Source organism: Urtica dioica, chromosome 10 (assembly GCF_054948205.1).
Source record: "Urtica dioica subsp. dioica isolate 48M chromosome 10, U.dioica_male_clone48M_v1_H2, whole genome shotgun sequence".
In the NCBI taxonomy this organism is placed as follows: domain Eukaryota; kingdom Viridiplantae; phylum Streptophyta; class Magnoliopsida; order Rosales; family Urticaceae; genus Urtica; species Urtica dioica.
The window spans coordinates 2,027,971-2,053,658 of NC_142765.1; the positions used below are offsets into that span (position 1 = coordinate 2,027,971).

The window sequence follows — 25,688 nt, forward strand, 5'->3', positions numbered from 1 at the left end:
AATCCAAAATGAAAATACATTATCTAAATGTTCAATATCAAACAAAAATAGGATCTATATCCTTACGAAGTAGATGTGAAACATCGTCATCATTAAAATCATCCACCTCTTGATCAATTGGCGGTAATCCTGATGTGAACGGAGGAATGCTAGACATGTCTTCGTCTTCTTCTTCGTTACCGTTTCTCGCTTTCATATGAACCACTAACGATAACTCAAGATTTGCTGGATCTGAAACATAAAACACTTGACTTGCTTGCGAAGCCAAAATAAATGAATCATTCTCGTAGCCAATCCGTCTAAAGTCGACAATTGTAACTCCTTCATTATCAACTTTAACGTGATTATTGTCTGCCCATTTGCACTTGAATAATGCGACTCGCAACCCGCAATAATCAAGTTCCCAAATATCTTCAATGTATCCGTAATACTTCATAAAAGCATGTTTTGGATTCTTATCTTTTGCCGACGAAACATGTAAAGCTTCAGCAAACAATGTAACACCGCTATTTTGTACGGGATGCTTGTTGTCTCGTTCCCTTGTGTAAAATGTAAAACCATTAACAGACCAAGCAGTGTACCTTGTAACCATTGAGGACGGCCCGCCAGATAGTTTACTCAACGTAGATGAATGTCATGCCTCTATAAATATGCGTTTTCCAAGCCAGTTCTGAAACAAACGGTTGTGCTCTTCTTGCAACCATTTTTCATATCTACCCTTCTTTGGATTATTCACTCTCAACTCATTCAAATGAATATCCACAAATGGCTTGACCTCGGAAACGTTGTGTAGCACATGGAGACTTGCTTGCTCCCATTCTTTTCGGTTGACGATCGAATAAGTACCTATATATAATGAAACAAATACTTAAAAATAATGTTCATATATAATTTAAATAAACAAATAAAGTGTTAAAAAAATACCTTTAGATAGAGCTTTTGAATCAAAATTGGTATTCTTGGGTAACCCAATTTCGTCTGTTTTAGCTAAATACTCAGAACAAAACTCAACCGACTCTTCTGCTATGTAATTTTCAACTATGCTCCCTTCCGGCCTATTGTAGTTCTTCACGTAGCTTTTCAACACTTTCATATAACGTTCGATTGGATACATCCACCGTAAAAACACGGGCCCTCCTAATTTCACTTCACGTACCAAGTGGACGGTTAAGTGGATCATTATGTCGAAAAACGAAGGTGGAAAGATCTTTTCGAGCAAGCACAGAGTTTTCACCAATTCTGACTGCATTAAATCCAATCGAGTTGGATCGATGACCTTCGAGCAAATCGAGTTAAAGAATACACATATCTTTGATATTGCAAACCTCACATCTTTTGGCACAATTCCTCGTGAAGCAAGAGGCAACATTTGTTGTAGCAGCACATGACAGTCGTGCGTCTTCATTCCAGTAAGTCTCAAATCTTTCAAAGACACGAACCTCTTATAGTTTGACGAATGACCTTCGGGGACTTTAATAGAAGCAAACCAGTTACACAATTTCTTTTTCTCCTTTCGATCTAGAGTGTACTTTGCCGGTGGTAATTTTGTTTTTTTCCCACCCCCCTCCTCGGGATGCAAAATGCTTCTTATATTCATCTCTTTGAGATCCAATCGAGATTGTATTCCGTCTTTCGATTTATTTGGATCATCAAGAAGTGTACCAATAAGCGATTCGCAAACATTTTTCTCGATGTGCATAACATCCAGACAATGCCGGACGTAGTGTGTCTTCCAATAAGGAAGGTCGTAGAAAATCGATTTCTTCTTCCAAGGATTCTCTTTGAACGATTCTTTAGTACTAGCACTCCGCTTTCTTTTCCCAAGCACTTCATTGACGTTTTTAACCATCTCATAGACATCTTCACCAGACAAAATTCTAGGAGGGGGTCGTTCTTCTGAATTTCCATCAAACGCTTGTTTCAATCTTCTATACGAGTGATCTCTTGGTAAGAATCTTCTATGACCCAGAAAAACAGTTTTCTTACCATGCTTCAAACGGATGGAAGATGTGTCTTTCATGCAAATCGGACAACCAATCGAGCATTTCACAGAGTATCCTGACAAGTTTCCATAGGCCGGAAAATCGTTAATAGTCCACATTAACATTGCCCTTAAGTTGAACGAATCTCCACGGTAAGCGTCTTTAACTTCCATCCCTTTCTCCCATAACATCTTCAAATCATCGACCAACGGTGCCAAATAGACATCAATATCATTTCCTGGTTGATTCGGTCCTGAAATCAAAAGCGTTAACATCAAGAACTTTCTCTTCATACATAGCTTTGGAGGGAGATTGTAGTTCACAAGTATAACCGGCCAAACACTGTATTTACTGCTCATCATGCTGAACGGGTTCATTCCATCAGAAGCTAGACCAAGGCGCAAATTTCGAGTATCAACACTGAAATCCTTATACTCTAAATCGAATTATTTCCACTGTGCAGCATCAGCAGGATGTCTCAACATACCATCATCGATACGCTTTTCGGAGTGCCAAACCATGTTCTTCGCGTGTTTGACACTATTAAACATTCGACGAAAGCGCGGCATTGGAGGAATGTACCATAACGACTGAAATATATTTAACGAAAATCAGTAATAAATAATGAATATGAGCTACATGTATTTCCTAATCAAGTGATGAAAATGTACGTACCTTAACTGGAACTCCTTTAACCCCGTTACATGGAATTTTACCCTTCTTCCACCGTGACTCTTTGCACGTCGGACATTCATCTAGATCTTCATACTCGTGTCTATATAAAACACAATCACTTGGGCACGCATGGAATTTCTCGTACTTCATGCCTAATGTACCCAAAGTCTTCCTTGCTTCATACATACTTAAAGGTACTTTATTGTCTTTCGGAAATGCTTCTTTCAGTGTTTCCAACAATAGAGTAAAACTAGTGTAGTCCAACCCCCCGACGCCTTCAAATGAAATAATGTAACTAAAAATGACAACTTCGAATAGCTTGTACACCCTTCATATAATGGTGTCTCCGCATCATTCATCATGGACTCAAACAATTCCGGTCGCTCAACAAAATCGTCCTCCAAATCATTCATCATGCCGCACATATCATCAATATCATCTTCAACATCATCCTCATTTGCCGTAGAACGAAAAACCTCACCATGGTAGAACCATCTTTGATACGAGGTCATTATTCCATATGCAAACAAATGGGTCTGAACGACATCAATCGAAAAATGTCTATGATTTCCACATTTAATACAAGGACAACGAATAGATTTCAAATGCCTGGAAATGCTCGAATTCCAAATTTCCAATGGGGAAGATGATGCTGACGTTGTGTTGAGAATTTGGGCCTTAATGGGCCACTAGGCTGCTTGTGTTTTTAATTGGGTCTGGGCTTTATTTTTACTTCCAGAGTTGATATAGACTGAAATGCTACTGCTAAACTAATTACCTAGCTTAATATTAGCCTTCAGTAGTCTAGAATGTTCTCCGAGACTTGCCTGTATAAAACTGATTGTAACAATGAAATGAGTGTGAATGAATGAAAAGCAATTTAGTTTTACATATTTTCTTTGTATTTGGATATCCGCCTCTTTAAGATTTTATTTTATATTATAATTAAATAACTAGTTTTTTAGGCATTAATTTACATAATATCATATAAATACATTATAATAAATGAATAAAATAAATAATTTTGGTGGCGGTTATGAGTGTCATCTTTTTCAATGATTTAGCAGCGCTTGATTTATGAATGCCTTTTTTTGGTAGGTAAATGTTTTGGTGGCAGTTTGAATATAATTGCCACTGAAAATATAAAATAGATGGCAGTCTTTCAGCAAAACGCCACCTTTCAAGTGCCACTAAATATCATTTTTCTAGTAGTGACCCCTCTCGTTACTTAGTCAGAAAAAGTCAAGCCGATATTTGTTGAAATCCCACAAAGAGTCCCGTTAACTTAGCGACTCCTGAAAGACTTTGAGTGAATTTTTAGTTTGGGTTTTATACATTATATAACTAGCCTTTACGTGTTTTTGTGTTTACACCACGCCGGTGATTGTTATCTTTCCATTATTTATATGGTCCGTTGTAAAAATAATAATAAAAAAAGAGAAAAAAAAAAAGAAAGTGTTCAATTACCGCAATGATTTTTTTTTTTTTTTTACTTTTAATTTGGCGTGGTGGCAAGTGTTTAGAGGTTAGTATGTTAGAAACAAATCCGAGTTGAGATGAAGTTTGGGCGGTTTTGGGTTCGAATGTGACAAGAATTAGAAAGTGTTTCAAAAAGGCGATAATTTATGCCAAGAATGTAGAGTCGGATGAGGGAATGAATACATTGAGAGAATGAAAGTCTTTAATGAAATCGGAGTCGCGAAAGTTAACGTTTAAGCCTAGTTCCAAATGTCGGCCCTATTGATTTCTTCGGTAAACCGCACCTCCGAATCACGGCGGTACACGAACACCGCGAGGTTCTCGACCAGATCGGAGTCAGGCTCGCCGAAGAGGCCGAGAAGCTCGACGTTCCGTTCCGGTTCAACCCGGTCGTCGCGGCTCGGCTCGAAACCCTAGATCTCGAGTCCCTGAGGGTGAAGACCGGGGAAGCGCTGGCCGTGAGCGCGGTTCTCCGTCTCCACACTCTCCTCTCCGGCGAGTCCTCGTAGAAGACCGGGGTCGACTCGCCGGACTCGATTCTGTCGCCGAACGGTTCCTCCGGCGGGTTTTTATCGGCGCTCTGGGGACTTTCGCCGAAGGTCGTGGTCGTGACGGAGCAGGAATCGAACAGCAACGGCGTTGGTTTTATGGAGAGGATTTCGGAGGCGCTGTTCTTCTACGGCGCGTTGTTTGACTGTTTGGAGTCTACGGTGGCGCGTGGCTCGGCGGAGCGTAGGCGCGTGGAGAAGGGGGTTTTCGGGGAGGAGATCAACAATATTGTTGCGTGTGAGGGTTTGGAGAGGAAAGAGAGGTATGAGCGGCTTGAGAAGTGGTCGGCTCGGCTCGAGTCAGCCGGGTTCGGGAGGGTTCAGCTGAGCTACCAGGGGATGATGATGGCTACGCGGCTGCTACGGCAGAGCCACGTGTATGGTGGATATAAGATCAGGGAAGATAACGGGTGTCTGTTCATTTGTTGGCTAAAATTCCTTTTTTTATTTTGGTGTTCTTGTTTGTAAAAAGAATGTTATCAAGAAACTTTTATGTGTTTTTAAATATTTCCTCATCTAATATTCAATCGAATAGCTTGGCTCGGGAGAGCTGTTAGAATTCATATATTTAGTAGTGTTCTTTGTTATTTGATCACTGTTTTCATATAATCTTTTTGTTTCTTCTTAGTCTTGTACTAATCTTTGTTATTTAGTAGTGTTCTACGTATTTAACTACAAAAGACCCACCAAGTTTTTATCCATTTCTTATCAATAATGGAAGGTCCAAAACTTGATGATCATTTTCATATTGATAATAGGATTTCAAAATCAGATAACAGTGTTTCTTTTCTTTTCATGCCATGATTGATTAAAAACGATACAGAAAGAGAACTGATTAGGAATTTAGGATAAATAAATAGCTGTGAGCAATAAGCAAACTAGCTAGAATAACTTGAGCCATGTTACTTCAAGATCAAGGCACTTCAATAAGCAACAAGGAAAAACACAAAATGCAAAACATAATTACCCAAAAGTAACAATGATGATGATGATGATGATGATCAATAGTGCAAGACATAAACATTGTACTCGACAACGGCGTCTCCGGTTTTGGGATTGAACGAAACCGTGTGAGCCAAAGCGTATCCGCGAGCAAACCTAAACAATCCGGTCCCTCCGACTATCGGAAGCTCTCTAACGTCGTCGAAAACCGAGTTTCTTCCGAGGACACTAACGCAACTTCCGTTGTACTTTCCGTCCACAAACGCGAAGTTCATGACCATGAGCAGGGCAACGCTTTTTTGCGTCGCTATCGAGTACAAGCCTTGAGCTCTTCCCACGGTCTTCGATTTCGGGTCTGGTCCCACGGTCAAAGCATCGTCGATCATGAAGGTTTCCCCGAACAAGCCCAAGCCCGCCTTTGGGATCGGCGGGTTGATTATTTTGACTGCGGACGGGTTTTTCCCGCTCTGAACGTCGTGGAAGTAGAAGTGAAAGTGGCTTAGTTTTTCGGTCTTGTTAAGCGCCTTGGATTCGCTCAAAAACCCTCCATTGGTAGAGATGAAAAATGAGGTTGAGATCAGGCTGAGGATGAAGAGAATGGTCATGTTGTTGAGTATACTTTTTTTTTTTTTTTTTTAAATTTATAGTGAGAAGTGAATGTGTTTTGTGAGTGTGATATTGGGTTGGTCCTTTTATAAATGGATTGTGCAAAAGTGATTTTGGGTTGGTCGTTGTAAGTTAAAGCGTGGTGTGATATGATTATAGACATGATAATAAAATAAAATAAAAAGCACTAATTAAGAAGTCTCGTCACTCGTGGAGTAGTCTTCAAGGAACGGTTTTGTGATCATTATGATTAGAGTTCTTTCGACTTTTTTGTCAGTAATTTATTTATAATCTACAAATGTCGTAATACAATACAAACACTAATTGAAGTATCTAATTTAGAGAGCAACATATAGTGTGAATGTTTTCTTTCGTAATAGTTATAGATAGTTATAGAGCAACATATAGAGGATTACACTGATTTATATTATTTTAGATTAGATCATTATTTTAGCTTTAGAAAATAATGATGAATGTGTTGTTCCTCTATACAGAAGTCTTCAAAAACAGATTTCTTGAACCCTAAGCAACTCAAGATGTAACAACAGTGGAAATACAAAAGACACAGATACATCTTGGTCCAAAAATTTGTCTACGTCGAAGAAGATCTTCGCTATGTCAATGTCAAATGACAATTACAAAGCACAACAGTTTTGAAATCCAAAATTTTTGGAAAATACAAAATTTCACTCAAAACTATTTCCTAATATCGCTAAAACTCTTCCAATATTCTCTCTATCTTTTCCTCACCCTTATCGGCCATTTAATAATGGTTGTGTAAGTTACAAATAACTTGCGACGCAATTAGTCTTTGACATATGATCTACCGGTTGAATTTCTACAAATTTTCTGAAAAATCGTTTCTATGCCTAATCTTTGGTCTTGAAGCCAAAGCTCGCCGATTGTGATAATTTTTCCAATATTGTAAACATCTTTCAACCATCAGTAATCACTAATTTTTTCTTAACTGCCATTTTAATTAGGCAACTCTAGAAATATACTACAATTAGCCTCATCTTTCATATTTTGTGCCATTTTTCCTTTAGAATAATGGATGTCCACCTTTGTATATGAGTAATAATTGTGTTTCCACCACAGGAAAACAGGCCACTTTTGAATCAGATAAAGAGAGACCAATAATTAATCTTAAATAAAGTCACATATTATAATCTTCAAAAATGGATTTCGATTCTGTTACTCGTACAATTTGCACTGTCCGAGCACGAGTTCGGATGCCCCAAGAACGGAAGAAATTCAACACGGAGCTCGAGTCGAATAAGCCCAAGGGCTCATTAAGTTTAATGAGCGACTCATTTATAAGTCAAGAACGAACCTTACCGAGCAGAACTTCGAGGAGAAGAGAAGCTGGTAAGTTAAAGACTAGTCAAATCAAATATAAACATGTGTAAACAAATTCAAACTTAAGTAAAACGCACACTTCGACGGTTATACCGAGCACCCGAGGGAATAACCACCCACTACGAACGATTTGGGAAAGGTTACCTAATAACTGTCAGGGAGATTGATAACCCCACGTACTCGACCCTGAAGCCTATAAATACAAGAGGAGACTGCTGGAACAATTGATTCTTTTCTCCTACGCACACAAGCACACGACATAAGTCTTACCTATCATTTAACACCCCATATTACTTGCTCTCTTTTGCTAAATTCGTCTGTATTTAGATATAATCGTGCCTAGATACTTGGAGTTCTCGGGACTGCGTGCTTGGAACCAAGTGCTCTTCGTGAGACAATTGTGTTGGGAAGTTACAAGCTAGTATCAAGCATGAACGATCGTTCTGATATTAATTGATGGGAAGTTAGGTGGTATCAGACACGAACATTGCTCCGATGCCATACCCAACACGAACAATCGATCCGATGCCATTTGATGGGCAAATAACTCCCCTAGGGTTAATTACGGTTCCCATGTATTGAACACGAACAATCGTCTCAATACTTCTTATTAGGTGACCAACATGAACGATTGCTTCGATGCCATTTGATGGGTAAATTACTTCCCTAGGATCGATTACGGTTCTCATGTATTGAGCATAAAAAAACGTGTCAATACTTCTTATTAGATGACCAATCTTGTAACCCTTACAATATGTTTACTATTGCGGAATAGAAGAAAACACGAACAATCACTAAATCTTTAACATAAACAATAATTACCAAGATACTCAAAATCATTCAAGAACAACAGATCTAATGTTGAGCAAAGATTATCAACACAATATCATAAGAGTATTTTGTATTACATATATTTCGGCTTGGCTACAGATTCTCCACGCTCCTAGTTTTTAGATCTTCTTGCTTCTTGCGTCAAGCTTCCAGCGATCTTCAGATTTCGGCTGCTCTTTGCTCCTTGGATATCCAGATCTCTAAGCCTTCGGATTCATCGGTGGCTCTTTGCTTCTTGGATCTACAGATCTTCATGCTCGGGTTGATCGATATTGTAATCTTCCAAGATGTAATCTCCGGAATGATAGAGACCAAGGTGTGGGTCAACTCTTTTCCCACTAATTATTCCAACAAGGTGTCGGAATAATTCTTTCTTTCTTTTTTGGGAAGTGGTATTGTAATGCATACTTTTCATTTAATAATTTCAAATAATAAAATTGGATTTTTATTGGAAATTTATAATTGGGAGAGTGAGCGTACTAGCCCAAACAACCCACCAATATTAGGAGAATAACCCAGGTTTGAATAAATTAAGTGAATAGCTCAATTAAGATTTCACTACCTAAATTACCCTCATATATAAGAGCAAAACTCAATTTTCCCAAAACCTAAACCTAAACTCGTTCTCATCTTTGTCCATTTCACGCCACCGATCCACTTCACGCCGCCGATCCATTTCACGTCTATGCGTCGTCGCCAATCGTCGTTCATCCTCGTTGCTGATCCTTAACGTCGCCGGCGAGATCCGCCATAGACGCCGTCAAGATCCGCCATAGACGGCGTCGATTCCGTCGAGCTCCGACAGCGACGATGCTCGGAGAATCGACGGCTCAGATTGACTCGAAAATCGGGGGGGGGGGAGGAATCGGCGGCGGAGAGGAAATCGGCGGCGATGGAGGGGATTGAGGAAAGGCACTTTGTAAATTCGTGAATCGGTTAATTTGATTAACCTACTGGAGTGAGTTAGGTTAATTAATTAACTGATTTGTGAATGATTTGAAATTCACAAAAAATTTACAAAAATCATAACTTAAGTCAATTGATATTCAAAGCATTCAATTAATTAACCTAATTCCGAATTCAATCATTTAGTAAATTAACTTTACTAAAAAAAATCAGAACCTAAACTAATATTCAACCAATAAGTTAATTAATTAACCTAACTTACTCCAGTAGGTTAATTAAATTAAGTTATTCGCGAATTTACCAAGGACGTTATGGTCTGAGCCGAAAATATGGGCTATTTGCTTAATAAAATGAAATTTGGGTTATTCCCTCAATAAGAATGACAAACTTGGCTAGTTACAACAAATTTCACTTTATAATTCATAAAAGAATTTTATGGAAAAATAAATTTATAAAATAGTTTGTTAATAAAATACTATAGATATATTTGAAGAAAATCTTTATATAAAAGCGAAAGCTAAAGGTCTTAAAATAAATATAAAATAATTTATGTCCACTAGTCATGTCACCAAGTCGTCTCTTCGCCATCATTCGGTAAATTAAGATCCCGAAGCCGAAAAAATAGAAATAAATACATACCGGCTAGCCTTTTTTTTTTTTTTTTTTTTGTTAAGTAGTGTTAATTTGCGTATATGCAAACATAAAAATAGGAAAAGTTAACCAACATAAACAGATATTACATATTTCCGCTACAATGTATTTCATATTATCGATGTTCATAATATCACAAAACAAATAAAGAAAAATTAACCAAAAAAAAAAACCAGAGATAAATTTGAAAACGTGATTTTCTGAGAAACCGCTAAAAATTCTTGATTCTGAATTATTTTACTAGACGAACACGACTGGCTATAAAGATCATCGCGCCTATTTAATTTGAATTTTAAATGTATGCCTCACAATTAAATCGTAATAAAAACATAATCTTTCCAAATAATAATTAATCTTATATTAAGGGGATGTATGTATTCCACCTACCAGTGATACAAAAGATACGGTTTAAAAATGATAAAGTCAACGTTGGGAAATCAATGCAGCATGATCAATGATTTATTTCCTATTCTGTTGCAAAAGTGCAATACAATCAATTTCTTATGAATTCATAAGGTTATTTTTGTAAAAACTTATATGTTTAAAATTGCCACGTTACCTTTTCTGATTATATTTGAAACTTTTGTCAAACGCTGGATAAATCACAATCTCAAAGTTTAGAGTGGCTTATTTCGTGCAATATTTCATAAAAGAATCATTTACATTACAATAGTATGCTAAGTGATCAGATAATATCAGTGTCAACTATTATCAATTCCTTATAAATAATGACGTTTTAGAAAAAAATAGAAAATTATAACATTTACCAAAAAGTTGGGAATAAGTACGCCAGACGCTCAATTTCGTAAAAAAAAAAAAAAAAAAAAAAAAAAACAATTAGATTGTCATTTTTTATTCCTGTATTTCAACATGACACTTTAGCATCAACCAAACTAGGTTTACTTCAGCTCAATTTATTCAAAGACAAGGCCCTTAAAACACACACACACACACAAACAACAATACACTACACAGACACATGCATGAAAAAGAAGCCCTAATATCAATAGTGCAACACATAAACATTGTACTCAATAACAGCAATTCCAGATTTGGCAGAAACCGTGTGAGCCAACGCGTATCCCCGAGCGAACCGGAACAAGCCAGTTCCTCCAACAATCGGAAGCTCTCTAACATTGTCCATGATCGCATTTCGCCCCAAAATGCTAATACTACTTCCATTGTACTTGCCTTCCTCGAACACGAAATTCGCCACCATGAATAGGACAATGCTTTTTTGCGCAGCTATCGAGTAGAGACCTTGCGATTTCCCCACGGGCTTCGAATTCGGGTCTCGTCCCATGGTCAGTGGATCGTCCATCACGTAGGTTGCTCCGAACGGTCCCGAGCCAGCCTTAGGTTTTATTATCTCGACCACGGATTGATTTTTCCCGTTTTGTACGTCGTGGAAGTAAAAGTGGAGGTGGCTAAGCTTTTCGGCCTTGTTCACCACTTCGGATCCTCTGAAGAACCGTCCATTGGTTGAGCTGAAAAGTGAGGATGATAAGAGGCTGAGGATGATGAAGAGAGTGTGGAAGAAGAGAGTGGTCATCTTGTTGAGTCTACTTTGACTAAGAAAAGTGAGTGAGTGAGTGAGTGAGTGAGTTAGTGAATAGTTTGTGTCTCTTCTGATGCTGGGTTTGTCCCTTTTTATACTAAGGGTAGTGAGCAAAGTGGTTTGGGGTAGGTAGAAAAGTGTGATAAATCATATGCACTATTTATTTTTAAGAAATTAATTTGAAATTTGAGCTTTCATCTCGGTAAAGGAATAACAATGTTGTTCCAAAATTCAAGAAAATGCAAACCATTGAGTGAGCGAGTGAATAGTTTGTGTTTTGTAATGTTCTTGGTCCGTTTTGTAAGGTATATTAGCAAAGCGAAATTGGGTTGGTAGAAGCCCGATGACGAATATACAGTAGAAGAAAAATTAAGATCATTGAAATTTTTTGAGCTTTTCCTCTTTGTAAAAGGAATAAAAATTGTGGTTCCAATAAAGGCAAACCATTTCTATGTGACCGTTTCTGTGAGAATTTTTTGAGGTTAGCAAAGAGAAAAAGAAACTACTTATTTATTTATTGAAATTACATAGTGGGTCAAAAATCGAAATGAGAAGGGTAATTTGATCAAATTAAATTTGATAAGGGTTCAATTAAAAATAATATAAATTTTAAGGGACAAACTAACTAAACACAACGTTTAGTTCCGATTTTCATGGGCTTATAGGATAGAATTTATTTGGTGAATCCGACTTATTAGATTTTGCGAGAGATTAGAAATTGCATCGTATAAAACCCACCTAGGGTTGTTTCGATCAATTCACTTTTTCTGCTTGGTAAAAATTCACGCAGCCATAATCTTTGAGTTCGTCTCTCTACTCTGGAGATCATTATCGACAATGAGCTCAAAGAAACTTGTAACTTTTGTACCGTCATATTGAGTATGTGAGAGTGTGGTTTTGCATTGACGTGCTTGTCAATCTTCGGGAGAGGATTGAGTGAAAGTGAGAGGGAGTCTCAGATCTAAGGGGAGCTTAGGTTGCAGAATCTATCAAAGAGGTCAAAGACGAAGGTGTTTGCATAAGGGAATTGTCAAACTTAATATTCCTGTACCTTTGACTATTTGGGTTAGTAGATTATTTTTCACCCCGGACGTATCAGTCCCCCTGTGTAGATGCTTTATCACCGAACAGGGTTAACAATTCTGAGTGTTCTTTACTTCTTTCAGTTTAGAGTTTGATTGATTGTTGATTCAATTAAAATTTCTAAAATCAATCAGTTGTTCAACAAATAATCACAATAATTTAGCTGAACAACAATTTAACACCACGTTAGGTAATTTAAAATGTTTTACTCTTAACTTATAAGTTATTTATTTCTCATTTTAATGGTCATCTAGCCTATTTTGCTCGGATCCTTTATGGATGATCTAGTCGGAATGTTCAGATAGTTATGTTGTGATTAGAACGTCCAAACTACATCCAAGCTATTTTGATGCCTCATGTATATGATTTATAATTCGATATGCTTTTTTCTTTTCTCTTCCTAACTAAAGGATATTTAATTTTGCGTCAACCAAAACAAATAAGTGATCATTAAGTATCTCTGAATTTATTTATTTTGACAACAAAATTAAATAATTGATTTTAAATTCATGATATTTTATACAAAATTGTAAAATTATAACATTCACGGTGAAAACAGATTAAGTATACTCCAATAAGTACTCTCAGTTGTCATAATGACAAATAGATTTATCGGAAATCCTCTTTGGCACGGGTCACGATCACTCACGATCCACTCACATTTTGACACGTGGCAGCACAGTGCCACGTGTCAAAATGTGAGTGGATCGTGAGGTGGTCGTGACCCGTGCCAAATAGCAATGCTCTAGATTTATACATAAACCAAACTAGGATTTACTTCAGCTCACTTTATTCAAAGACAAGGTACTTAACACACACACACACACACACACACACACACACACACACACATGAAGAAGCTGAAGAAAAACCCTAATCAATAGTGCAACACATAAACATTGTACTCAACATTAGCGATTCCAGATTTGAAAAAAATCGTGTTAGCCAATGCGTAGCCACGTGCGAACCTGAACAAGCCGGTCCCTCCAACTATCGGAAGCTCTCTAACATTCTCCCTAATCGCATTTCGTCCCATAATGCTAATACTACTTCCATTGTACTTGCCTTCCGTGAACACAAAATTTGCTACCATAAGTAGGGAAACGCCTTTCTGCGTGGCTATCATGTAGAGACCTTGTGATTTTCCAACAATCTTCGATTTCGGGTCTCGTCCCACGGTCAACGGATCGTCCATCACGGCGGTTTCTCCGAATAAGGCCGAGCCATTAGGGTTTATTATTAGGAGCGAGGATGGGTTTTTTCCGGTTATGACATCGTGGAAGTAGAAGTGAAGGTGGCTAAGCTTTTCGGTCTTGTTAAGCGTATCGCATTCGGTCAAGAACCCTCCATTTGTTAAGCTGAAAAGTGAGGCTGAGAAGAGGGTGAGGATGAATAGAGAATAGTGAACGAGAGAGGTCATGTTTTGTTGAGTCGTATGTTTTATGTGATGGTTTTTTTATAAGGAGTAAAGTGGCTATGAATTTGGTCGAATTTTGGTGTTATGAATAATAGGCACTAATGGAAAAGAAATATAAGAATTTGGAATTTGTGATGACGAATATACACTAGAAGAAAAATTAAGATCATTGAAATTTTTTGAGCTTTTCCTCTTTGTAAAAGGAATAAAAATTGTGGTTCCAACAAAGGCAAACCATTTCTATGTGACCGTTTCTGTGAGAATTTTTTGAGGTTAGCAAAGAGAAAGAGAAACTACTTATTTATTTATTGAAATTACATAGTGGGTCAGAAATCGAAATGAGAAGGGTAAATTGATCAAATTAAATTTTATAAGGGTTCAATTAAAAATAATATAAATTTTAAGGGACAAATAAAATTTTATATTCTTTATTCTTAAATATATAGTTATACAAAAATTTAAGAGAAAATTTGGGTAATTTTATTATAAAAATTGTTAAGTTAAAGACTATCCTATGTAAAAAAAAAAAAAAAAAAAAAAAAAAAAAAAAAAAAAAAAAACTATCCTATAAATAAATAGAAGTCGAACCCATTATAGTTTAAAAGCCTTGTCTAGTAAGGTAAAAATACTACTAGTGGTTTCTCTTCTTTAAGTCGCAGTGACAAATTCAAGATTCAAGAAGGAAGAAATAACAAATTGTCCATTTTGTGGTGATCTTTAACTCGGTAAAGAAATAACAAATTGTTGTTCCAAAATTCAAGAAAATACAAACCATTGAGTCTAGTGAATAGTTTGTGTTTCGTGATGTTCTTGGTCCGTTTTGTAAGGTATAATAGCAAAGCGAAATTGGGTTGGTAGAAGCCCGATGATAAAAAATTAAGATCATTGAAATTTTTTGAGCTTTTCCTCTTTGTAAAAGGAATAAAAATTAATAAAGGCAAACCATTTCTTGTGACCGTTTCTGTCAGAATTTTTTGAGGTTAGCAAAGAGAAAGAGAAACTACTTATTTATTTATTGAAATTACATAGTGGGTCAGCAATCGAAATGAGAAGGGTAAATTGATCAAATTAAATTTTATAAGGGTTCAATTAAAAATAATATAAATTTTAAGGGACAAATAAAATTTTAAATTCTTTATTCTTAAATATATAGTTATACAAAAATTTAAGAGAAAATTTGGGTAATTTTATTATAAAAATTGTTAAGTTAAAGACTATCCTATAAATAAAAATAAAAGACTATCCTAGAAGTCGAACCAATTAAAGTTTAAAAGCCATTTGTCTAGTAAGGTAAAATACTACTAGTGGTTTCTCTTCTTTAATTCTACTTTTGACATACAAAAATGTCGGATATTGTCCCGTGATGAACATTAGGTACCAAGACTAAAGGTGTTGAGCATCCAGGCAAGAGTTTCTAAATACAAACAAGTTTAGCTAGTAAAATAGAGAAAAATCAATCATAGGTGTTGTGTGATAAGTAAGACTTCTAGCGTTTGTATTGAGCGTGTCCATTTTCTTTGTTGTTTTGATTTTATTTTAAACATGAATTTGAAGATCATGTGTAGTGGTCAACCACATTTATTTTGTAATTATTGCTTCATGTTTCATATGAGTTGGTGGTTATTTTTATAATTGTTCGTGAGTTAGCATTTTTACTGAGGTAATTTTCGAGCACGTGTTCTCCGGCATTTTTTTATTTATGATGTGCCCATATTTTTTAAGTTTGACTTGTCTTTGATCTGCTACTTGTCTTCTCTTCAAAGTTCTACTCAATGTTGTTTGATCCTATGTGGCATAGTTTATGTTTGGCAAAACAAATTGTAACAGTTGTTCAAGTCAAATCTGATCCGGAGCGCGGATGGGTTTTTTCCGGTTATGACATCGTGGAAGTTGAAGTGAAGGTGGCTAAGCTTTTCGGTCTTGTTAAGCATATCGCCGCATTCGGTCAAGAACCCTCCATTTGTTAAGCTGAAAAGTGACGCTGAGAAGAGGGTGAGGATGAAGAGAGAATAGTGAACGAGAGAGGTCATGTTTTGTTGAGTCTTATATATTAAGGAAGTGAATGAGTGAGTGAATTGGTATGTGTTATGTGATGGTTTTTTATAAGGAGTAAAGTGGCTATGAATTTGGTCGAATTTCGGTGTTATGAATGATATGCACTACTGGAAAAGAAATAAGAATTTGAAATTTGAGATTTCGCCTTTGTAAAGGAATAATAACTATAGTTCCAGTAAAGGCAAACCATTTCTAATTTTAAGTTTTGAGTAAGAAGTGAGTGATTGCGTTTAAATTTTTATTTTGGTTTGGTAGAAGCGTGATGTGACGAATATATTATTAATATAAATTAAGATTTGCAAATCTGATATTTCATCTTTGTACATAGATAATAACTAGTGCTGTGCCAATAAAGGCAAACCATTTCAGTATGACTATTTATATTAGAATTATTTTTTGAAATATTGGCAGGATGAAGAACAGCCAATTATTTAGCTATTGATATTATTATACAGTGTTCCAATAGATTTCCGTTCAAAATCATATATGTAAGGAAACATACGGGAAAGCCACATTTTGATTCGTTATGATTTTTGTGACATCTTTTTTATTTATCTATATATTTATTTATTGATACCACATACAAAGAGTCTGATAACAAAATGCGATTGTACAAAAAATTTAAGTAAAATGAAACGTGGAATCTCTAATTATCATACAATAAATAGTTTTTATTTCTTTTTCTTCTTTTTCTTTTATCATTTTTGTTTTTGTGATTTTAATCCTACAACAAAAGTAATGTCATGAACTAATACTATAAAGCTGAACATTGAATAGAGTAAATATTCGTCCGCGAAAATTTGGAAGATTTTTTAATTGTAATCGATCAAATGTCTAATAAAAGGAAAAGTGAATTTCTAATAGATTTATTATCAAAGGCTTGTATAATTAGTGAGGAGCTGGATGAGATGATCATGAAACTATCATGTCCAGATCTGTACTAAAGATGAAAATAATAAATTACGTACCATCATTATAACCCCAAAGAACCCGATTTTGTAAACAACTATAACACCAAAAGATGTTTTACTATTGAACTATCCCCTTTTATCACGGGGTCTCTTGAGAATGGAGTTTGATTCAAAATATTGTATGGAGCAGAATATATAAATGACACATGTTGTTTCTTTTATGATTTTTGGGTTTCTTTAAATAACGACAACGACGTTTATAGCGAAAAAAAATAGTCATCTATTACCATTAAAAAATAAATATGCATGTATCGTGCTCACACTTTATATGTAGTACTGTTCACGCTTGAAGATACGAGAACGGTCTATATCTTTAAAGACCTATCTTTGGTGTTAGGTAATTTCTTTTAATTTGTGTTTAAATATATTATTTAATCAGTTGTACATTATTCTACATATATATACATAAATATTTTATTTAATCAGTTGTACATTATTCTACATATATATATATATATATATATATATATATATATATTGTCTGTGTTACGTAAGAAATGCTAAGAAAAAAACAGAAGATCAATACGGTATTGGGTCCTAAACTATAGTACCAGCTAGTGGCTCTTTTATTGATAGTAGAACTCAAAAGTAGATTATTAATTTCTTAAATTTGTCAATTATTTTCCCTTTATTGCTATGGATACGTACGATTGATTCCAAGAAGATACTTAGCTCAGCATAGAGCAAAGAAAGCCAGCTTTAATAAATTAGGGCCAATATATATGAAGAAAAAAAAAAACGCACTTGTTAATTCACACATGAAAAAACACATGCATGCACATATAAGAAAAAAAGAAGAAGATGAAACCATAGCTAATATCAATAGTGCAACACATAAACATCGTACTCCACAACAGCTGTCACGGGACCGAACGAAGCCGTGCGAGCCAACGCGAATCCCCGAGCGAACCTGAACAATCCGGTCCCACCCACGATCGGAAGCTCTCTAACTTTGTCCATCACCGAGTTTCGTCCCATAATGCTAATACTACTTCCATTGTACTTTCCTTCTATGAACACAAAGTTCACAACCATAAGAAGATTTAAGCCTCTTTGAGTAGCCACGGAGTAGAGACCTTGCGCTCTTCCCACGGTCTTGGATTTCGGGTCGCGTTCGATGGTCAACGCGTCGTCCATCACAGAGGTTTCTCCGAATAAGCTTTTAGGGTTTGGATGGTTGATTATTATGGCCGCGGATTGGTTTTTCCCGCTAATGACGTCGTGGAAGTAGAAGTGAAGGTGGCTAAGCTTTTCGGTCTTTTTGTTAAGCACCTCGGATTCTCTCGAGAACCCTCCATTAATGGAGCTGAAAAGGGTGGCTGAGAAGAGGCTGAGTATGAAGAGAGAATAGTGAAAGAGAGTGGTCATGATTTTTTTTTTTTTTTGAGTATTTTTGTTTATTTAGAAGTGAATGAGTGAGTGAAAATATAGTTTGTATTTTGTGATGTTGGGTTCTTCTTCCGTTTTATAGTATGGGTGGAGTGAGCAAAGTGATTTTGGGTTGGTAATATGATTATGAAGGTGGTGTGGTAAATAATATACACTAATAAATAAAAGTTAAAGGGAATTTGAAAGTGTAAGCGTATTTGTAAAATGATTTAACTAAATAGTCAATTTAAAATTATGAATTTGCAAAATATTAAGGTTTGTCTTAATTTAGTAAATAACAAAAATGTGCAATGTTTGGTTAAAAAAAAAAAAATTTGACCCCAAGATTAATTTTTTGAATTAATTCCTTTTTTACCCCCTGAACTCGTACCTCGATTTCATTTCACCCCCTGGACTCGGAATTGTTGTAGAACTAATCTTAGAACTTAGACACGTGTTACAACCTTGCCACTTCCGTCAGTATTTGGACGTTAAGTTTAACTTTTTGATGACGTGGCAATATTTTAAAAGGTATAATACTATTTTCTATTATTTTAAATACTTTTAATATTTAAACAGATTAAATAATTAAATATTTTTTTTATTATCTCTCCTCTCTCTCTTTCTTTTCTTCTTCTATCTTTCTTCTCCACCGCTTTTTTTCTTTCCTGGTTCAAAGCAATAGATAGTTCCTCTGCACTTGAACCGTGGGAGAAGCTGTCGGCGATAAAGGCGAACTGTGGGATCGAGCTCGCCCTCGACGAGTGCGTGGCGGTCCTCAACCACATGAGGCGGCTCAAGAGGAGCGCCGCCGCCGCCGGGAGATCCTCCTCCGCCGCCACCTCATCCTCCTCGTCCCGCGGCCTCAGCACCACCGTGAGGTTCAACGCCTCGCGAAGAATCCCGTCTTGGAACTGCATCGCCCGAGAAAACTCCACGGGCTCGCTCGACGACGAAGCCTTCCTCGCCGACTCGGCGTCGTTCCACCACCAGCACGCGAACAAGACTTTCAGCGACGTCCGAGGGATTCGTCGACGTCGGGTCCTGGACGAGGTCCGGCGGGCCCCTCATGAGGACGGCCATCGGATTTCAGCTGCACTAACAAAGACTTCGTCCACAACTGAAGAGCGACGAAGCTTAAAACCGTCGAGACCCCCGATATGACCATATAATTCATACCCATCGGTTACCAATTCGATTTCTTAGCTAGAACCAAACTCTCAAATTCTCATCAGATCTGCATTACCTTAACCTTTCTCCTCCCATGAGAACCATAATTTTATCAGCCACTGAGACAAACCAGAGAGATTCGACTTCAGTGAATCACCCAGAAAAAAAAAAAAAAAAAAAAAAAAAAAAAAAAAAAAAAAAACACACACACATTTGGTCAATCCTGAATTCCATAGCTAAATGCGAATTGTTTGTGTTTAGATAGCTAAAATGCATGAGTATGACCAAACTAGCCAAAATGATCAAGTCAGAGTTGAATATAATTGGATAATCGGAACCCGATTTTTTTTTTTATCAAGGACGATTAGGTAAAAATCGATAAAGCCAACGACTTTGAGCTAAACATATAAACTCGAATTTGGGGTAAAAATGGATTAGTTGGAATTTGGGGCTTTCGGATTTTTGTGATGTTTTTATGGATTTAGGTTGGTTTTGATTAAACTCGAATTGTTTGATGAGTTTTGTTCGTTATTGAAGAAAAGAAAAAAATGCAGAGAAGAAAAGAAGAAGAAGAAGAAAGGAAAGAGAGAGAGAGATATTTAATTATTTAATCTGATAATAATATTTAAATATTAAAAGTATTTAGAATATTGCCACGTCATCAAAAAGTTAAATTTAACGTCCAAATATTGACGGAAGTGGCAAGTTGTAACACGTGTCTAAGTTCTGAGATTAATTCTGCAACAATTCCGAGTTCAGTGGATGAAATGAAAATCGAGGTACGAGTCCAGGGGGTAAAAAAGGAATTAATCCTAATTTTTTTTAAAAACGATGATGTAGCTAAATAGCTAATTTAAAGTTATGAATTTTCAAAATAGCAAAGGTTTGTCTTAATTTAGTGAAATGGCCAAAATGTGCAGCAATCTGATTTAAAAAAAAAATTTGATCCTAAGATTAAATTTTTTTGAAATTGATAAATTGCTTATGATAATCGTCAAAATATTTAATCTTGGCTGTCAAAAAAATTTTGAAAACATAAATTTGGCTATTTTATTGAAAAGTTGAAACTTTGGACATTTTGCTAATCAATAAGTTTCAAATAGTTATTTTGTTCAGTTTTTCGCTAATTAATAAGTTTCAAATGCCTATATCGTACTTTTTTATTATTGTGGTTCCAAATTCAATAAAGGCAGACCATTTCTACTTTTTGAGTAACAAGTAAGTAATAGAGTGAGTGATCAGTGAATAGTTTGTTTTCGTGAAGTTGGAAATTGAGCTTTTTTTTTTTATCTTTGTAAATGGAATAAATATTATGGTTCCAATAAAGACCAGCCATTTCTCTGTGACTGTTTCTGTTTGAATGTATCGGAATTAGCAAGATAGAAAGCCAGCTATTCATTTGTTGAACTTGTCTCCATTGAAATTACGTATATTAATGTATTATACAGGTATTCAGACTTTATTCAGAATATTTTACTCGTCGTGTATTGATATGGAAGTAGACCGGAATATATGTGACATTTTGATTCGCTATACAGCTTTTAATTTATTGAAATATTTTAATTAATTATTACTAAGATAAAACGTCACACTTCATGGAATTTTTTTTTTTATTTGAATTCGGAATGAATGTGACATCTTTTGTTATCTTCTTAGAGTCAGTTTCTTATTATTATATTTTTGCGTCTAGTTATAATAAAATCCTTGTCATCTTTGTAAATCTTTATCAAAATAAGATTCGCAATTGTCTGATCAAATTTGACACTTAGAAGTAATCTTATCGAACCATCATTTTGTAATCCCACAGTCGTCATCTCATGTGTTTGTCAACATTGCTTCTTCTTTTTTTTTTATCTCTTAATTATTAAAATTTGATTATTCTTATGCTCTTTAGACAAGTACATCAATGCAATATTTGGTTGGAAAATTATAATACAATTAACCGGCAGTTGTAATGCTTATATCTGAGGACAACTTTGTAATAAACATTAAAAAAAAAACAAAAAAAAAAAAAACAAACAAACAAACGAAAGAGATAAACATGGTCTCGCATGCCATAATTAGCGTAATCCTTAATCAGCTTTTTATTTTCTTTTTATCTCCTTTAACTAGGGAAGCGTAGATAAGCTGATTCCAAGTGTCTTGAACTCCGGCGATGCACCAATGTGTGCAATCCATTCCATGGAACACGTTGTGACTGCTCGGATGCCCATCTTTTCTAAGCTTAGACAATGCGGTTATGTCGAGTAAATGGACCGGCTTTTTCATCCGACCCAACACGTCTTTCAAGACGAGCAATGCACGTGGCGGTCCAGATGAATCGCTCAATCCTAATATCGGGCTAGTCTCGTTCCCACAATTTTTCACTTCCGGTTTATTCCAATCCTTGCCACTATTGAAGAAAAAAAAAAGTTAAATCAATGACATAATATAATACCCAAAAGAATAATTAGGGCGAATAGAAGACTAGGGTGAGAATTAATTACTGGTAGTGAAACGGCGTAATCCCTTGAAAGAAGACTTTGGTCCGTTTTGCGTCGACAGTCGAGTCAACCCACTTGCTCCAAGTCGTCAAAGCCTTGCGAAAAGCTTCCATTCGATCCATGTCTTTGAGTACTTTGGTGCCTTCTTGGATATAATCCCATCTAATTAGGAGTTGAAATAATTTCAAAATATTAAGCAAATGATGGTATTTAATATAAAAGTTATTTGACTTCATTTATAAAATAATTAAACTACTCGTTCGTTCTATTATATAGAGAGAGAATATCATACGGTTGTTTTTCTCTTCTATACCACCAAAGCCAAGTGTTGAAGACCAACACATCCATATTCTTCCATGTCTCGCCATTTTTAAGCGAGTCGAGCTTCATAACGCGACCAATTTTTTCCTTTTCAGAGTCGACCAAGTAAGGAGAACTAAATATGTACACCGAAACGTTGTAATCCTGAGAATATATTACGAATTAACTTGTGAGTTTAATTTAATTAAAATTTTTGCATGGTTTCCTTTTCATATGTTACTTAGTTAATTGTTTCACCAATCACACACCTCGAATGTCACGGAAGCAATTGAGCCTCTATTATGTCGCGTGATATTGGAATTAGGCGCGGCCGAATGAAGCAAGCAAAGAAGTGATTGACCATGATTCACACTAATGGAATCCCCTATGAACATGATCTTCTTCCCTTTCAATGTCCTCAAGAAATCTCCACCGTTCAATCTGAAGAAATATATATACGTACTTGTTATACAACAACACTAAAACAATGGAATACGAAATCAAGGACTCGAAGATAGACGAGAGAAATTTCATTATTTAAAAATATTTAATGAATAAGGTCGTGATATTATGTACGTACCGTGGCAAGTCACAACCAGTCGGCTTCCATCGATACTTAAGGTACGATTGATCAGGACGGCCATACTTTTGGCAATTAAACTCAGGTCGAATGAAAGGACACTTCGAAGAGTCGTACAGAGGGTACGAATTGTCGAAAACCCAACTTCCTTTGTACACGTCACACTTTGTTGCTGCTTGTGTTCCTCTAGGACCAATTCCATGGTCACTTGAGAAGCACGAAAAAATCAAAACAATGATAACAATTAGACAACTTGGTCTTTTAGCTCTCAAATCCATGTCCTTGGTACTAATTTGATGAAGAATTGGTTAACATCAAGTCCACCAATTTTTTATTTATAGACTGGGATATTGTCACATTGATGGGGAGACACAATAAAAATATATGAGTATAATAATACGTACGTAACAATATTCCTTTTAGAAACAATTAAATACGTATCGATATTCTATATTCGTTGATGTTTTGTATTACGGATAAAATAATAATGAAGCTATATGCAAATGATGGCTCACCAATTTTAACATGTCAAAACATGACTACTCAACCCTTATTCGAAGGACATTATCAGATCATTTTTAATTTATTCGACGGCTTTCATTAATTATTGCAGATTAATATTACAAATTATGTACGGTTGAATAAATCCCGAATACGTGAAGAAGGAAAAGAAGAACAAATATATAAGGGTAGTATAATAAAATGTAACTTCCAAAATGTAAATAAAAATTTTCTCCAAATTTAGGATTTTATTTTATTTGTCTATAATTTGCATCATTGCATGCATGTAAGAATAATTCAACCCCAAATCTCAATTTTATTTTTTGTTCAAAATTCAAATTTTATTGTGTAGTCATGGACCATGTGATGTTTTTTAAAACGTATTATATATGTACAAAACTTAATTTTTAACCAAAAAAAAAAAACCAAAAGATATGTATAAAAACATAAAATTAAAAAACACATATATGTGTTAAGCCGTTTTTTTTATTTAACATTCGAGGACACGTGGCGTGCTTAGAACAGTCACGTGCCTGGTGTTGGGTCGGCCCAGATTACTTTTCGAAAGTCCAAAGGGCTCAAGGAAGTCCGGGATTAAGCCCAGAGCGTCCAGGAGCTTCAGAAGATCTTAGAATCGTAAGAGGGAAACAACGCTTTGCTTTCTTCTTCGTCGGGGATGCGTTCTTCTTCCTTGATTCCCGACCTGCCTCCGCCGTGTCGGAAAGGGTTTTCTGACGCCTCCTCACCTGGGAAAAGAGAGAGAAATGAACTAAAGGACCGCGGAGGGGTTTCCTCCGGCGGACACTCCGACGCTCAACATTAGTCTAGGTGTCTGGCTTTTGGTTCTAGAGAGAAAAGAAAAGGTTTTTGTAAGTATGAGCCCCCTTATCTCCAAAAGGGAAAAATGGAGGTATTTATAGGATTTTCAATGTGAAAAGTTATGGAAACTTGGTCGGAGGGACCCTCCGGTTTTATGAGCTTTACCGGAAGGATCCTCAGGTTTTGTGAGCTTTGCCGGAAGGATCCTCAGGTTTTGAGAGCTTTACCGGAAGGTTCCTCAGGTATTGTGAGCCTCACCTGAAGGTTCCTCAGGTTTTGAGAGCTTTACCGGAAGGTTCCTCAGGTATTGTGAGCCTCACCTGAAGGTTCCTCAGGTTTTGTGAGCTTTACCTGGAGATTCCTCAGGTTTTGTGAGCTTTACTGGAGGGAACCTCAGGTTTTGTGACGAGGTCGGCCTGACAAGGCCGAGCTGAGGCCGAGCTGCCGAGGTCGAACTGACGAGGTCGAGCTGACGAGGTCGAGCTCATAGGTCGAGCTGACGAGGTCGAACTGACGAGGTCGAGCTGACGAGGTCGAGCTGAGGTCGAACTGTCGAGATCGAGCTGACGAGGTCGAGCTGAGGTCGAACTGACGAGGTCGAGCTGAGGTCGAGCTGACGAGGTCGAGCTGAGGTCGAACTAACGAGGTCGAGCTGCCGAGGTCGAGCTAAGGCCGAGCTGCCGAGATCGGACTGACGTCGAGCTGAGGCCGAGCTGCCGAGGTCGAGCTCATAGGTCGAGCTGGCGAGGTCGAACTGACGAGGCGAGCTCGGCTTAGGCGAATTGGCGAGCTCGGCCTAGGCGAACTGGCGAGCTCGGCCTAGGCGAACTGGCAAGGCGAGCTCGGTTTAGGCGAACTGGCAAGGCGAATCGGCGAGCTCGGCCTAGGCGAACTGGCGAGCTCGGCCTAGGCGAACTGGCAAGGCGAGCTCGGCTTAGGCGAACTGGCGAGCTCGGCCTAGGCGAACTGGCAAGGCGAGCTCGGCTTAGGCGAATTGGCGAGCTCGGCTTAGGCGAACTGGCGAGCTCGGCCTGACGTCGAGCTGAGGCCGAGCTGCCGAGGTCGAGCTCATAGGTCGAGCTGGCGAGGTCGAACTGACGAGGCGAGCTCGGCTTAGGCGAATTGGCGAGCTCGGCCTAGGCGAACTGGCGAGCTCGGCCTAGGCGAACTGGCAAGGCGAGCTCGGTTTAGGCGAACTGGCGAGCTCGGCCTAGGCGAACTGGCGAGCTCGACCTGGCGAACTGGCAAGGCGAGCTCGGCCTAGGCGAACTGGCGAGCTCGACCTGGGCGAACTGGCGAGCTCGGCCCTGGCGAACTGGTAAGGCGAGCTCGGGTTAGGTGAATCGGCGAGCTCGGCCTAGGCGAACTGGCGAGCTCGGCCTAGGCGAACTGGCAAGGCGAGCT

General features: G+C 37.2%; 1 protein-coding gene and 5 pseudogenes across 1 annotated transcript; 1 reads left to right on the plus strand and 5 right to left on the minus strand.

Moving 5' to 3' along the window:
* The first annotated feature begins 4,369 nt into the window (after positions 1-4,369).
* On the plus strand, positions 4,370-5,236 carry LOC149382965 (scarecrow-like protein 3 pseudogene; annotated as a pseudogene).
* A 388-nt stretch (positions 5,237-5,624) lies between these two features.
* LOC149382966 (dirigent protein 22 pseudogene) lies at positions 5,625-6,269 on the minus strand (annotated as a pseudogene).
* Positions 6,270-10,892: 4,623 nt separating this feature from the next.
* Positions 10,893-11,580, minus strand: LOC149382967 (dirigent protein 22 pseudogene; annotated as a pseudogene).
* Positions 11,581-13,497: 1,917 nt separating this feature from the next.
* LOC149382968 (dirigent protein 22 pseudogene) lies at positions 13,498-14,040 on the minus strand (annotated as a pseudogene).
* Positions 14,041-17,761: 3,721 nt separating this feature from the next.
* LOC149382969 (dirigent protein 22 pseudogene) lies at positions 17,762-18,431 on the minus strand (annotated as a pseudogene).
* A 3,169-nt stretch (positions 18,432-21,600) lies between these two features.
* LOC149382970 (protein trichome birefringence-like 39) lies at positions 21,601-23,249 on the minus strand. The gene is made up of 5 exons (XM_089629266.1): positions 22,965-23,249; positions 22,654-22,825; positions 22,377-22,549; positions 22,088-22,246; positions 21,601-21,993 (listed from the first exon to the last, which is right to left on the minus strand). The coding sequence occupies exons 1-5, from the start codon at positions 23,240-23,242 to the stop codon at positions 21,678-21,680; spliced, it is 1,098 nt and encodes a 365-aa protein (XP_089485392.1). The 5' UTR covers positions 23,243-23,249; the 3' UTR covers positions 21,601-21,677.
* Positions 23,250-25,688: the final 2,439 nt, after the last annotated feature.

Excerpts from the sequence above, each read along its gene's own strand:
- LOC149382970 (XM_089629266.1), bottom strand. The coding sequence starts at position 23,242 with ATGGATTTGAGAGCTAAAAGACCAAGTTGTCTAATTGTTATCATTGTT. Across the intron at positions 22,550-22,653 it reads TTGCTTCCGTGACATTCGAG|GATTACAACGTTTCGGTGTA; the intron begins GTGTGTGATTGG and ends ATATATTCTCAG. Across the intron at positions 22,247-22,376 it reads TATAGAAGAGAAAAACAACC|ATGGGATTATATCCAAGAAG; the intron begins GTATGATATTCT and ends ACTCCTAATTAG.